At 37.1% G+C, this 14,941-nt stretch overlaps 1 protein-coding gene across 3 annotated transcripts in view; it reads left to right on the top strand.

Moving 5' to 3' along the window:
* The first annotated feature begins 988 nt into the window (after positions 1–988).
* MED13 (mediator complex subunit 13) overlaps positions 989–14,941 on the top strand; it is a 94,939-nt gene continuing 80,986 nt past the window's right edge. For 2 of the 3 annotated variants that reach the window (XM_036911130.2, XM_036911129.2), the window contains exons 1-3: positions 990–1,804; positions 3,561–3,795; positions 11,482–11,650. In XM_036911130.2, coding sequence (XP_036767025.2) covers positions 1,739–1,804; positions 3,561–3,795; positions 11,482–11,650 — 470 coding nt within the window. In that variant the 5' untranslated portion in view covers positions 990–1,738. Of the gene's footprint in view, positions 1,805–3,560; positions 3,796–11,481; positions 11,651–14,941 lie in introns of all 3 variants that reach the window. The other variant, XM_036911131.2, reaches the window with a different exon arrangement.

Raw genomic sequence — 14,941 nt, 5'->3', positions numbered from 1 at the left:
TTCCCCTGTCCTCCTGTCTCTTTCATTCTCTCCTCTCTAAAACTTTCAGGGAAAAACTTGAACTCCTGGATTGGAATGTAATCCAGTCCAGAACTGAGTGTCTTATGGGGAAGGGAACTAACATTTTATTTTGTTTCTACTTCTTACCATTCATTCATTTCAAAATTTACAAATATCAAGCACCTACTGTGTGCTAGGAACCTTTTTTAAGCACTAGAGGTACAAAGGTAAACAAAACGGTTCTGTTCCTCAGAGAAATTACACTCTAGTTGGGTACATTACAGACACTGGTTCACCTACCCCTCACAATAACCACATGAGGTAAAGATGACAACAATAATAGGTAACTCTTGACAATGCTTATCTCTGTCTGGCACTGGGTTGCAGTACTTTAATTTTACTAATCTCAATGATTGCAACAACCCTACGAGATAAGGGTATGTTTGCCCCATTTTAAGGATGAGAAAACTGAGTCACATAGAGGTTAAGTGACTCGCTCAAGGTTGGAGCCCAGACAGTGTCGCTCTAACTCCTAAGGTATTAATCACGAGGCTATATTGTTTCATTTATGTTTCTTTTTAACTATCGCAATTTTTAAGTAGCCGAGTCCTATGTCAAATCATCTAACTCCCAAGCCCAGTGGATTGCGAAGCACCCCAGCCGCCTCGTGGAGTAAGTAAAAATGCCTTGGAATTTTTGCAACACTTTCTCTTCCAAACAATTCAACTGATTTCCACGTAATTCTCAGGTTCGTGATGTGAATCCTCTTGTAAGGTACAGTCCTCCGCAAGAAGAAAAATAGGGCCAAGGCCTGGGGTCATTTCACACTGCCGGGGCACCCAGCAGATGGCGCTAGCTTAGTAGCCACCAGCTGGCTGCCCAGTCCCCGGGGCTCACCGCCTCGGCCGAAAGCTTCCCGGCGCTCCCTGACTCCCTTCTCTCCCCCCTCCCCACGGAGCCCGGCCCACGTGACCTCAAGGTGGCCAATGGGCGAGCAGAGAGGGCGAGCTGGTCCCTGTGGCCGCCATTAAAGCGAAGGGAAAACCCGTGAATTCGGATTAAAGGGGGAAAAACACCGCCCGCTGGGCCCACAAAATGGGGGCGAGTACGGCGTCCGGGCGGTGAGGCCGCAGGAGAGCAGACGCTAGGCCGGCTTGGCCCAGGAACGACACGGAGACATTGCCAGAGAATGGTGGGAGCCCGCAGACGCCGCCGCCACCTCCGCCACTAAGGAGACTGGTCCCGAGGACATCGCCGCTGCCGGGCTGGGGGCCTGGGCTTCTCTCCCGCTCCTCGCCCCTTCCGCCCCTCCGCGGGAGCCTCCCCGCCTGGGAGAACCCCCCAGGGCTTGGGCTGTGCCCTCTCGGACTCGATTTTAATTATTTATTGTGTAATTTATTATTTTCCCGTGGAAGGGGCACACATCCCTTCTGTCCCCCACAGAGGGACAAGCGTCCGCGGCGGCCGCAGTCCGGCCCGCGGGGCGAGCGCCGTGCGGCCCTCCCGCCTCCGGCCCGCGGCCCCGGGTGGCTGGGTGCCGGCCGGGCGGCGGGGGTGCTCGCGGCGGCGGCGGGGGGGTGCGTGGGGAGGGCGGGCGGCCCGGCGGCCTCCTCTTCCACCGCCCCCCCAGCCACCACCCCCCCGCCTTCCTCGGTGTCTGTGTTTCTCTCTCTGGTCGGAGGCGGCGGTAATGGCGGATGGTGGGTTGTGGCGCCGGCGGCGGCTGCTGTGAGGGACGATGAGTTCCTCCTTCGTGCCGAACGGGGCCAGCCTGGAAGATTGTCACTGTAACCTCTTCTGCCTGGTGAGTGCCGGGGCCGCGGGGGAGGGGGCCGCGAGGCGCGCCCGGGGCCGTGGGGGAGGGGGCCGAGCCGGATCCAGATGCCCGCGTCCCCGGCTAGGCCCAACCGGAGCCGGCGCCGCGGCCGAGCTCCGCACCCGCCGGCCTGGGCTCTGCTGGAGGAGACTGGGGGCTTTTTTTCTTGTCTTGTTTCTAACTCTTTTTTTTCCCTCTCTGTAGTCTTGTCTTCCACTTACGCTCCTTATCTGTCAGGACACTAACATTTCTGTGTTTCTTAACTGTTGCTTTTCTCCTTATTGACCACGGTCCCTTTTTTACACTTTCCATTATTGCCCATTCGCCCACTGCCTTTATGCTTCACTCCGGTTATTTGGTTTCCCCCAGAAAACAGAACTCCGGAACTTCTGCCCCAAATGCTCTTTTCGTTTTACGTTTTTTATATGAGTCAAACTAACAGAGGGTTCGTTTCTTCTGTGGGTGACTTAACCTCTGTAAAAGCCAGAAGATGCTGTTTCGTATTTTGTCTTTCAACTTTGAAGACAGTTTGCTATTTTAACAATTTCTAGCCATCCTGCTTTTATTAGAACATTATGTTAGTGTGTGAGTGAGCAGACACATGGAGGACGTGCTATGGTTTGCACTAAATATTTTTGTATTTTGTTTTGCTCGCATATTTAGAAGGTTTTGAGCAGACTGCTCATTTTGTTGAAAATCTGGGGAGGCTGGATGTAGGGATGACAATTGTGTGGATTTGGGAACATCCAACAGTTAAGACTTTGAAAAGTACCAACTGTTGCAATTCTTTAGCCTTCAAATGGGCAAAGTAGTTTGGCTTCATTAATGACTTAAAGTTGCGGTGACTTTCCTTTTTCATTTTTCCTGTGCTATGAGAAATATTAAGAGAGTATGTGATAGGCAAGTGAATTGAGTGGGCGGAGCACAACTAGTTGGCAAGTGTAAGCCGCCAGTCATGTATCAGCAGTTTCATTTTTGGCACCTTTTGCTTTGCACCTTTAGGTTAGATTAAAGAACTACTGAATTCCCTCTTGACAAATTTCTTTCACCATGCTAACTTGAGATCTGTAATTCCCTCCCTCCTATGTTTTTTTGTACAATGTCCATTAATCAGCATCTCTTCAGATGTAATAAGACATAGTGATTTGTATATTTCTGTCTTCTCCGACTCAGTCTATTTTTGCCGTACTTTCAGGATCAAGTTCTTTGAAGATAGACTAGCACAAATCTGACTGTTCTTTGTGAGGAACTATTTGACTTTTCCTAAAAGGGAGATGTGAAGAAGTAACGAGAATTTTTTTCAGTGACAATTCAGATTTCTTTTCGTTAGAGCCATAACTTCTATAAACATGGAATGATGTCTTTAAAAATTAATTTTCTGTCACAAGTTTGACACCAAACAAATGTGACCAGTTAGAACAGAATCTAGGCCAGTGGGGAAATGTTTAAGTAAGCAGTATTAAAGTACATGTTTATACTTAAATATTAAGCTTTTATTTCTCCTTAGGACACTTATTTGTTGACTTTGCTATTCAGTGACATTTTACTGTTAATTTTTAAACTATTTTCTTAAATTTTCGGTTTTGGAATTATCAATAAGCATTTTTTCGGGTCAATCTTTCAATATCTTAAGCATCTTGAAAAATTGTAATGTCTTATTGAAGTAAAGGACTTTAAAAGTACTTTTTTGACTTTGAGTGAATGTGCAATGATAAAAAAACAAATCATGCTTTCTTTTCTTCAGGCTGACTTGACGGGAATTAAATGGAAAAGATACGTATGGCAAGGCCCAACTTCTGCCCCTATTCTGTTTCCGGTGACAGAGGAAGACCCCATTTTGAGCAGTTTTAGTCGCTGCCTTAAGGCAGATGTACTTGGTGTTTGGCGGCGAGATCAAAGACCTGGAAGAAGAGAATTGTGGATATTTTGGTGGGGTGAAGACCCTAATTTTGCTGACCTTATTCACCATGATTTATCAGGTGAAAGCAACTTTTATCTTAACTAATGATATAACAATGTTGTGTTCTTTGCCCGGCTTTGTGTTACAAATTCCTATTTTGTTTTTTTGTTGGAACACTGTTAGGCATGAACCCAGATAAAAATTCAGCCTAATGTTTTATTTCACTGTGGTTATTTTATTTTACTTTAATTACCCATATTATGGCAGGCTTTTCAAGTGTTGAATAACTTTATTCCTCCACCACCCAGCTTCCTCAATAATTTCTCACAGACGGGCCAAGGAAGGCATGTTATATTACCAAAGAAAAGTGAAATAGAGGAGCATAAAGTTCCTAACTAAGTCATATAATACTTTTGAAGCCCCCTTTGAGTAGTTCTGCCACAGCTCTCTTCTGTATGATATGCAGACAGTTGTAGGAGTATCTAGAAATGTAACTTACTCTTGTGCTTTTTCAAAGCCTTTAGTTATTTTATTTGTGATGGTGGTTTTATTAACATGACAGCATGTTAATTTTGTTATTCTTGGAAAGCCATTCTTTTAGATATTGTTCTATCGATGAATTAATATGAGTTGAGTGCCAGCTTGTTTAGTTTTTATAGGATATGGGGTTACAATCTAAGAAGTTACACAGAAATAATTTTATTATGAGTGAATCAGTAACATTATATTTATCTTAGTTTCTTGACTCTTAAGGACCAAGTGTTACATAGAAAGAGATACTGTAGCTCTTGTCATGTGCTACTGAAGCTTGTTTATTTTAGACTGTAAGAGTCAGTGTTAACTGAATCTTTAGTGATAGGAATGTAAATGATTAGCTGTTTGTTGCAAGGTACCAAAGACTTCAGCAAGATGTTTAGTAATGATTCTTGACAGGTTAATTCAGGGTTTTTAGATAACTAAAAAAATGCATTTTATTTGAAATTGAGTACTGTCTGAAGTTTTTATTGTCCATGTGACCTGTAGGACCTATTTTATTTTCAATTTAATGTAATCCAGGTGACTATCTCATACAAGTACCAGTAAGACCAGTGTTTGTGCAGGAATATATGTATTACATTTGTTTATTTTGATAGTTGCTTTTTACTTTCTGAAGAACAAACCCTTCAGTGTTAATGCTTATTTTTGAGAGTGGCTGTAATTCTCTTATCATAAATACTTTCTAGCTTTTTCAGCTTCCCTAGTAAGATCCCTGCTGGAGAGTCTAGCCCTTAGTTCTAAGTGTATAATGTAGTTCCAAATATGTAAAATGATGTGTTTGTATATTTCTAAGTGTGTGTGTATATATATATCTGTGTGTGTGTGTGTGTGTGTGTGTGCGCGCATGTATGTCAGAATATAAAATTCCTTTATGGAATCAGCAAGATGATGCTTTCTGGTCATTATTTCAAAAGGCTAAGCATACCAGCTTCATTGACATGGGTATGCTTGAATTACTTTAATTTTTACATGGACATAAAGTGGAGAGTGTTTTAATGTTGATAAACTGTGAACTATGTTGATAAACTGTAATGCTGACTTGGGGGTTTCAGTCTTAATAAAGTTGGCAGAGCATCTAAACAGACCACTTTTTCCCCCCATATTCCATGAAATACATTTTGTGGAATCAAAGTTAATTAACAGCTATGTAGTATTTGCGTAGTAGGACTAATGTTTTGAAAGTTAAAAGCCTATTAAAGTTAAATGTGAGCTGTCTTGTTGTGTATTAAAACACCATATGGATATTTTTTCTTCTCTAAGTTTCATGTTATGAGTTAAATATGTTTTCTCCTGAAACTGGGTTACAGTTTAAAAAATTTCTTTAGTTTAACTTTGTTTTTTAATGTAACATTAAAATGAATGCCATTGAATGGTAAATAACTTCAAAAATTTTATCAGAGTGAAAGCAATTGAAATAGTAAACCAAAATATATTAGGAGTAGTATGCAATCATATTTGCAGTTCAAAAGCCTGTCCTTTATTTTAAGCAGTTTGTGTCATCAGTGGTATTTATATAATGTTTTAGCTTCTTTTTTTAAACCTGTCATTTACTTTAGAATGTTGTTACTTAAATCAGACATATCTTAAAGAATAATAAGGTCTTTTCAGATGGAGTATATTTGTCTTGCCCTTTTCTTTGCTCCAGGGACACCGTCTGCCTCCCTTTTGGAGTAATTAGTCTGCCTCTGTCTCTCAAACTAACCCCTTTTTCATTTCTTCCCATCTGTGGCACTCTATTCCCTTCTTTTAAGCTCCCCTGAGAAGAGAGCAGCTGGACAGTAGGGGTGGCATCAGCTGCAGGAGGCAATCCTGAGTTCCAAGTGGAGGTGTAGCACTGAGGAAGGGGGACCTGGAAGGACCCAGGTGGTAACTAAAAAGCTGGTTAATTTAGTTAGAGCCTGCTCTTCACAGGCAGTGTCCTTCTGTTTGGTTCAACACCTACTGCATCTTGTTATTGAAATGTTTGTAATTATGGTGATAATATTGCCCTTCTTGGTGGGGGAAGGAGGAAAGGCATTCCTTTTTATAAATACTAGAATTCTCAGTTTCTCTTATGAACTGAAGTGTTCAGTAATAAAGAACAGAATTGCCTTTACTTAACCTGCTTATCTCCTTTGTGTCATCCATAGTGTATTTTTAAAAATAACTTTTATTTTAAAAGAGATGTACATAAAGTTTGCTAAGCTAGAATAAACCCTCACCCAGCTTCTTTTATTGTTAACATCTTAAATTAGAAAGCTATATTTTTCACAACTAATGAAACTGAACCAATATTGATACATTAGTATTAACTAAGGCCCGTTCTTTGGATTTCCCATATTTTTACCTAATGTCCTTTTCCATTCTATAATCTCATCCAAGGTAACATTACATTTAGTTGCCTTATCTCCTTAGGCTGTTCCAGACTTGACAGTTTCTCAGACTTTTCTTGTTTTTGTTGATCATGATAGTTCAGAAGACTTATGATCAGGTACCATAAAACATTTTAAATTTCTGCCTGTTTCTCTTACATAATTTGAGTAACCTTCCTTTCAAGTGTAGCTGATGTGTAGAAATAGAATGTAAACTCATTTTAACAGGTTAAAATATGTTAGCTCAAACCAGATCTGGTTTGATACATACTTTAAACTCTTAAGTTATTTGTAACAGTAGTCAGTACTGTTTAGTAATTGCAAAGACCTGATGATTCTTTGGTCAGGATTTGTGCTAACTAGTGTTGACCTAACAATAACATTCCAGAAAGCTGTTTGTTCAAATCTCCCTTGAATCCCAAAGCCAAACACTCCCCGCCCCCTCCCCCTCTGCTCCAGGAGAATGGGTAGTTGACTCAACATTGGTATATTTTGATAGAGAAAGGATTAGGGAACAAAATTCTCCCATTACAGCCGTTACATTTCATTTATTTTTTTAAGTTTAAACTTTGTAGCAGACCTAGTTTAGTGGTTGTAGGATAGAAGAATAAATTTGGGGAGAAAATTTTAGCTTAATCTGTCTGGTCAAATCTCTACAGGGGATAGAATTGATTGTTTTAGGTGTACTGTTAGTTTGTGTTAAAGCAAGATTATTTCATTAGCATGAGTGTGTCCTTGAAGGAGAACAGTTTTCTGGGTATTTTTCTTCTGTGCTTTAAACTTCTTGGAATTTTATTGCTTTCATTGTTGGCTTTTAGTTTTTCCCTTACAACAAAAATTAAAAAAAACTTCTCCCTATCCTGAGGTTTGCATCTTAAAAAAATCATAGCTCGAATGTGATGAGACTCTGAGAAAACTGATACCTTGAGAACTAAAAGAACAGACTCAGAGCTAAAAATATTTGTTATTTTTCCTGGCTCCTGTGGTCTATATATGGGTTTTTAGCAACATGTCTAAATACTTTCATTATACTGGCATTTCATCATAATACTGTCAAACTGAATGGGCCATTGGTTAGTTTTAGAACTCAATTTTGGATGCTCTTATTGAAAGATATTAATTATAGTGGCTATTCAATCTTAAGTGGCAGCTTTAACAGGATTGACAAATAGATAAAACAACAGCCAAGTATAGGACCCTAGTGTCAGCCAAACTAAATTGTTTTGTGCCCCAGGTAGCCTGAAGAGAATTAATTTGTTCCTGTCTTCTGTTACATAATTTACTTGTGACCCAAGTTTTCATTTTGGCTAATCTTCTAGGGACAACTTCACTATATTTCTTCTGCATACTGTCCATTTTGAGTAAAATGTATCTTAAGTCTTCAAAGATCATCAGTGTAATAGGGTGTTTCTAAACCAGAGTTTTACAGGCTTTGCCATAGATCAACAATGCCATTAACTTAAGTCTCTCGGTAATATCTGTTGAATGAATGGCTTATGAATGGGCAGTTTTGTTAAAGATAAACACTAAACTAGACATTTAAACATTTTTCTTTAGTCTTTCAGGAAATACATGGTATTTTCTGATATGATAATTTTTGACCTATTCATTAGCATATGTTCCATTTTAATAGGTTGGCAACATTATTTAGGAAGATTCCTTTTTTACTCGCTATCACTATGGAGATATTTAAAGATGTCAGTTTTGAGAAAAATGTTGAGTATGAATAGTAGGTGTATTGGTTTTTATGTTTTTCATTCCCCCTCACCCCCACAGAGAATTAGTCTGATAACTTATCATACCACATAATTTGGCATCACTATATAATCTGTATCCTCAGAAAAAATATTTTATTGTAATTAAATATAGCATTTGAACTTTTGCACCATTTTCTTCAAATAAATACTTTGTGAAAATGTTTTCAAGTAATGATGATTAAGATTTCTAATGCTAATAGTAATGGAAAAATACTAAAAACACAAAATCAAAACTATTTTCTCTGGTGATACAGATAGAAGAAGAGGAAAACATTTATTTAAACACATGAAGCAGACTTTTTCCATTAGGCTATGGTTGATTAAGTTTAAAAGAGCTAGATAAAGATTTGCCATGTGTTCCTCTCTCCCTCCCTCCCTATTGTAATTCTGCTGTTGAGATTCAAGGACTTTTTTTTTTTTTTTTATCATTAATCTACAATTACATGAAGAACATTATGTTTACTAGGGTCCCCCTTTCGACTTGTTTTAATTAGTGTAAAAGGTGCTGGTTTCTATGTCTTGGATGAGTTGGTTGTACCATTTCATTTTTCATATTTCTGAATGCAACCTAAAAAGAAGTACTTTTGTTATGGTGGTTATAACATCAGGATATCAGCAGCTTAACTCAAAGCTGCTTGTTTCTGATTACCCCCCACCCCAAAAAACAACAACAACAAACAAAACACCTTTCAGGCTTTTCATTGAGTGTTATTAGGACTTACTCTCATTATTTCCTTAATAATGAAAAATGAAATTATATTTAGTATAATGGTTGCTTAATTATTTGCCATGTAGGTGAGTATGCACTTCAGAGATTTGTTGGCTTTAGAAAATACTAACAGGTGGTCCATTCTTTTTTGTTTTATGCATAATGCCCACTCAGTGTTAATGAGAATTGTGGGCATTTGAGGGTATAAAGTAAGATGAGGATTAAGCTTACCTGAGTTTCTCTAGGTAAAATTTAGAGCAACGAGGAAGAAATGCTTGACAATTAACTGATTAATTTTCTAAGCTATATTTAGTATTTTTTAATCATTTACAGTTTGTAGGTTTTTAAATAGATTTTTAAAATAAGCAAAACCATAAAATTTTCAGAAATATGTGAAAACTTATATAAACTACTGCAATACTGCTTCTACTACTCCAAAGGTTTTTTATTTACTTTTTGGGAAGAAGTTAAATTCATTCTCAGGTTTTAATTGAGTAATTTCCTGATATTTGAGGTTTACAGTGACTCTGTGGACTTTGATACGTAATGGTAACTGTGTATCTTCACTCTTTGATGCTTTAGAACTTTGAAGTAGTTAGAAAAAAGGTTTTAGTAAGGCTACTTAACACACCCACTGTGCTTCTTCAAAGGTAGGGATTTTTGAGGTAAAAGGCAATAAAAATATAAAGTATACTAAATTGATTATGAAGAAGTGAAGAATTGGGAGATATTCCCAGCATAATTCTCTTGGAATTAACACTTTTAAAAATCATATGTCATATAATTTGAGGTAAAACTCTTAATGTAGCTGTTAAATTTTGAGATGATAGAATGTGATTAAGCTGAAAGCAGATTGAGATTCATTTTCTCTCAGCAACTCACAAATAATACTTGTAACCCAGACTTCAAATAATTAAAGTGCAGTCACTGTGCGTCACTTCTCTTTTTGCCTAATGTACTGTTTTCTTTAATAAAGTGAGACTTGTAAAGTTTTGGTCTTGAGTGGAAGTGAATAAGGATATCTGCAATATGATAGAATGTGAAGAACTTTTTCTGTGTAATGATTTAAAATTTATTCTAGTTCTCAAGTATTGTCATTTTCTAAAGCTTACCTGTTTTTTCCCCGAAAGTTAACCTTTTTAGAAAAACACAACTAGTTGGTTTGAAAGACTTGACTGTTATTTTGAGGAATCACTTTAGAGAACAACAAAAAACCAACATTAACCTTTGTAGTGGCACAAATTTCTAGGGCTGCTAAAGTCCACTGTCATTATGCTGTTTAGTTAATGTTTATTCTACCCATTTCTTGTGGAACTTAAAATATAAACCATGTGTCACTCTTAACATTTATCTTCTATAGTTCATTGTATCATAGTTCATTATTTTTCTATGGATATAGTGTATACATTTTTAGTGTTGAATTAAGAAAGGTTTTGTCATTTCTTTTAACTTAAATTGAAAGAAGATGACCCATATTTATACGATGTTTATAAAAGATTTAAGAAAAGGAAACCTGAAGGCTGTAGAAGGATAATGAATTATATTTGAAATAACAATTTAAAATAATGAAATTTCAAATGCTGAAGAGTATCATTTGTGGCAGGATTCATTGGCTACTTTGTTATGAAATATGATATGGATAGAGAGAATTTTTCTGAACTACATCCAGGCTTACTTGAAAAAGATCTTTTTTTTTTGGCAAGCTAACTTGGCGTGGTTAAGATTTGCTGGCAAAATTAAGGCTGTATGGTTAGTGAAGATAGCTGTAACTTTTATATCAGAAGTGCCCTGTAAAATTTAAGTCTTGAAATTTCTCCCCCAAGTAGAGGATCCTATCCTGAATAGTAATCATGGGAATCATTTGGTTGAAATGAGACCTAAGGTGGCTGATAATGCATTGCTTGTTAGGCTCTGTGCCAAAAGCTTCCTTTTTATTCGTTGCTTATTTTTATAGTTGAGTTGTAGATTAGAATGCTGATGGACATAAAATGTTTTGAGTTTAATTATTAACTGGCTAGATTTTTTTGGCAGGCCGACTGACTGGAGGAATTAGGACAAAGCAACAAGTGAGCCATCTTAGAAAGTGGCATTTTAGGTATAGAGTGCATTTAATGTCCTTTTCATTAATACAGAAACTAAATCAGTATGTTTGCAATATATTGTTTCCTTTTTGTACATTTTATAATTTTCAACTAATAGAATACATGGCACTTAATTTAAACTTTTTATTCCTTATGGAGTAACTTTGAAACCTGATATTTTAATGCCTAGAGATATATGGAAGTGATGTAGCTCAATATTCTAAGGAGAAATAGGGTTTCTGAATTTAGATTTTAAACTGTAACACTTTTTCCTTGGCTCTGTGTAGATACAGTGCCATTACTTTACTTTTTGTTTCATTACTCTTATAGAAGAAGAAGATGGAATGTGGGAGAATGGACTTTCCTATGAATGCCGTACTCTGCTTTTTAAAGCAGTTCACAATCTGTTGGAACGGTGTTTAATGAACCGGAACTTTGTACGTATTGGCAAGTGGTTTGTAAAGCCTTATGAAAAAGATGAAAAACCTATAAATAAAAGGTAAGCTATTCTACTTAAATGCTTACTTGATAATTCTTTAGGCTTGTTCATTTTGATGGCCTTACAGAAAATATGAAATAAAACAAGCTAATATCTTACAGGCCTATTTAGAAGGTTAATTTTGGCAAAGTACTATAACTATTCAATTTTCTTTGGCCACTTTACCCTTTCCTTTCTTTTACACATTTTAAGATAATTTTTTTGTAGTAGGAATAGGTTTTATGTCCATACATACAGTGGCCTCAGTTTTGATTTTGGATGATAGAAAAAATGTGGATAAAAGCAGAGGCTTATGCATTGAAGTATACTTTATTAGTACTGGTGGAAATGCATTCATAGTGCTCTGTTAAAATTAAGTGATATTAATACTTGAAAATAGTGATTGAGTTAACCCTTCTCATTCCCAAACCTCTCATTTTGCTTTAATTAAAGTAAGTGTTTTTTTTCTACATAAGACATATTTACTTTTGGAGTGTTTATACTTTTTTTGAATTTTTAATTAAGGAAATTTATGACACTAATTTGTAGAGTAGTTGCAGATGGAGGCACAGAAGACTTCAAAATGCCCTCTTTTCCTATGTAGTTAAAAGCTTTAGGTTGCTACAGTTCTCTGTGATTTAAATAATATAAGGCACAATCTGTTAGTAGATTCAGTTCCAAGCAAATGTTGAATTAGGTTTCAAGAAAGATGAAACAGAAGTGAGTAATATGGGATGTAGGAGAAGGAAAAATGAAGGAAATTTATTACTTTTCGCCAGGATATGAAGTAAACACTTGTTTGTGATTGTAGTCATTGTTAAGATGTCATCTTCTTTTATGTCTTGTGTGTACATCTCTTTTCATGTGCACCTGGAGTTTTTCAAATTTCCCTTTTTAGTTTTAGTAGAATGGATGAGCAGTTAAGCCTGGACAAATCAAGTCTCTTTCATTTTTTCCTCTTTGAAAATTAAGATTAACCTTTATTATCAACAAGGTAATTGTACAAGTTTGGATTGCATTCTGTTGTAAATGACAAAAAACCTAACTACTATGTGGTGTATATAGTAATTGTTTTTTCTTGAGTCTGGAGATAGGTAGTCCAAAAATGGTGCAACTTGTTCGGTTATGTCATCAAGGACTCAGGTTCCCTGGAGTTTTCTGCTCTGTCATCTTCAGCCTTTGGCTTTTATCCTCGTGGTCCCGGTTGGTGTTGGTACCTCCAGACTTCACTTGTGGATTCCAAGCACAAAGAGGGAAGAAACAAGAAGGAGTACCCTTGAATCAGAAAGTGGATTATTTCCTGGAAATTTTAGCTGACATGTCATTGGTTATACCAAGGGAAATATTTTTAGTTGGGAACATTGCCACTTTGAACAAAATAAGGCTTCTGGTTAATAAGAAAAAATGGAGGAGAGATTATGTAGGCAGTCAGAAGAAGGGGAAATGGATAGCATATAGGCAATTAGCAATGTTCACCATATACATGCATATAGTTTTAAGAAGTCAGGCGGATTTAACCAAGATTTAAAATGAAAGACTACAATACTGAATCCCAACTACTAGATGTTCTAGAGCCAATCTCTTTTAATTCTTTTAATTTGCCTATTTAAAATTTTATAAGCAAATAACATGCTTTCTCTTGACTTTTTAGTTATTTCATTTATGCTGGATAATTTACTGACTTTCTATTGACGGTGTAGCTATCTTACTCCCCCACTTTCCCATCCACAATAGTTGGACATTGACATACTTGTATACACTTTCTCCCTTCCCTTCTCTCTTTGTTTATCTTGCCAATATAATTACCAGATTTGTGAAAAACAATATAATATTGCTTATTATAATTATATAAATATTATTTGGAATTTAGCCATAATAGTGTGTTCGAATTACATTCCTTTTCCTCTACATCTTCTTGTTTTCACCAGTGTTAGTGATTGCTTTTTTTTCACTTAATTATCTATGTCAGGTTGGCAAACTACCACCCCACCCCACAGGGCATATATAGCCTGCCACCTGTTTTTTTTTTTTTTTTTTTTTTTTTTTTTTTTTTTGCCACTTGTTTTTGTAAATAAAATTTTATTGTAACAAAGCCATGCTCATTTATGGATTATTTTATGACTGCTTTTACATTGTAGCAGAATTGAATGGTTATGATGGAGATAGATGACCCACAAAGCCTAAAATATGTGCTCACTGGCTTTTTAAAGATAAAATTTTCTGACCCCTGATTCTATGTACCTATTGGTAATTCACCCCTAGACTACCTACCAGAAGTATAAATCTCCCTGTTCTACCTTTGAGGAATTTGTGTATCTGTTAGGTTTTTAAAAATCTCTCTCTTGTCAGTTAATATCCCTATTCCAGCCTTTCATTTCATTTTTTTGTTCCAATTTGGACTGGTTGTACTGTAGGCCTGTTTCATAGCAGTCATCTTGGGAATTTCCTTTGCCTTTCTGTCTCTGTTTGATCCTTTATTTCTTAGAGCTCATGTTTCCCTTTTTTTGTCTGTTTTGGTAATGCTAATCCACCAGTTTCCTGAGAAGGAAATACATGAAAAGTAATATTTTTGAGATTTGAATGTCCAAATTACTCCTTTTCTGCATGTAAGACTTCTGGGCACTAAAATGCTGACTGGAAGTTCTATGTATATGAGTAGTTATGAAGTTGCAGTCTTTTGTAGGGTGTTTGGGGGGAGTTGGCTATTTTTATTGTCTATCTGTATGTGTTGTCCTCCACTCCTACCCAAAAGTTAGTGTTCCCAGAGGAGTGCTTTAATATCCTGACTAGAGAGTGTAAGCTTGGCTGCCAATGTTTAGGGAGCCTACTGGGGGAAGGAGGTTCTACTTGTATACTAACATTGCGGAAATACTATACTTGTATAGTATTCAGATTTCCACTTAATCTCTCTTTTAAATACATCACCTCAGCTATATCTGGTATCTCTGAGTACTGAGTCCCTCTGTTTCAACCAATTTAAAGAGTGAGCCTCTGAAGGTTTACACTGATCTGGAATACTGTAAAGAGGCTGTCTACAGGATAGGAGTGTGGATCCAGGAGTCTTAAGTTATTCATTTGAACTTTCATTCCTTCTGTTTTTTGTTATACCATGTTAGCCACCTTTGGAGACACACCAGTGTCTTCCAACTTCTGAGATCTTCTGGGAATCTGTGGTTTGATTGAGTTTGCATCTTGCCTTCTTCCCCTTTAGCCTTTATCTAATTAAGACAGTTCCTGTTTCTGTGTTCGCTTACTAGCTCCTCAAATCTTGTGGCCATCTTTTGTCTACTGCTGTCACTTCTACCATTTGTC

Source organism: Manis pentadactyla, chromosome 4 (genome assembly GCF_030020395.1).
Source record: "Manis pentadactyla isolate mManPen7 chromosome 4, mManPen7.hap1, whole genome shotgun sequence".
Taxonomy (NCBI): Eukaryota; Metazoa; Chordata; class Mammalia; order Pholidota; family Manidae; genus Manis; species Manis pentadactyla.
Note: the sequence above shows the minus strand (reverse complement) of the source record. Positions and strands in the feature narration are given on the sequence as shown.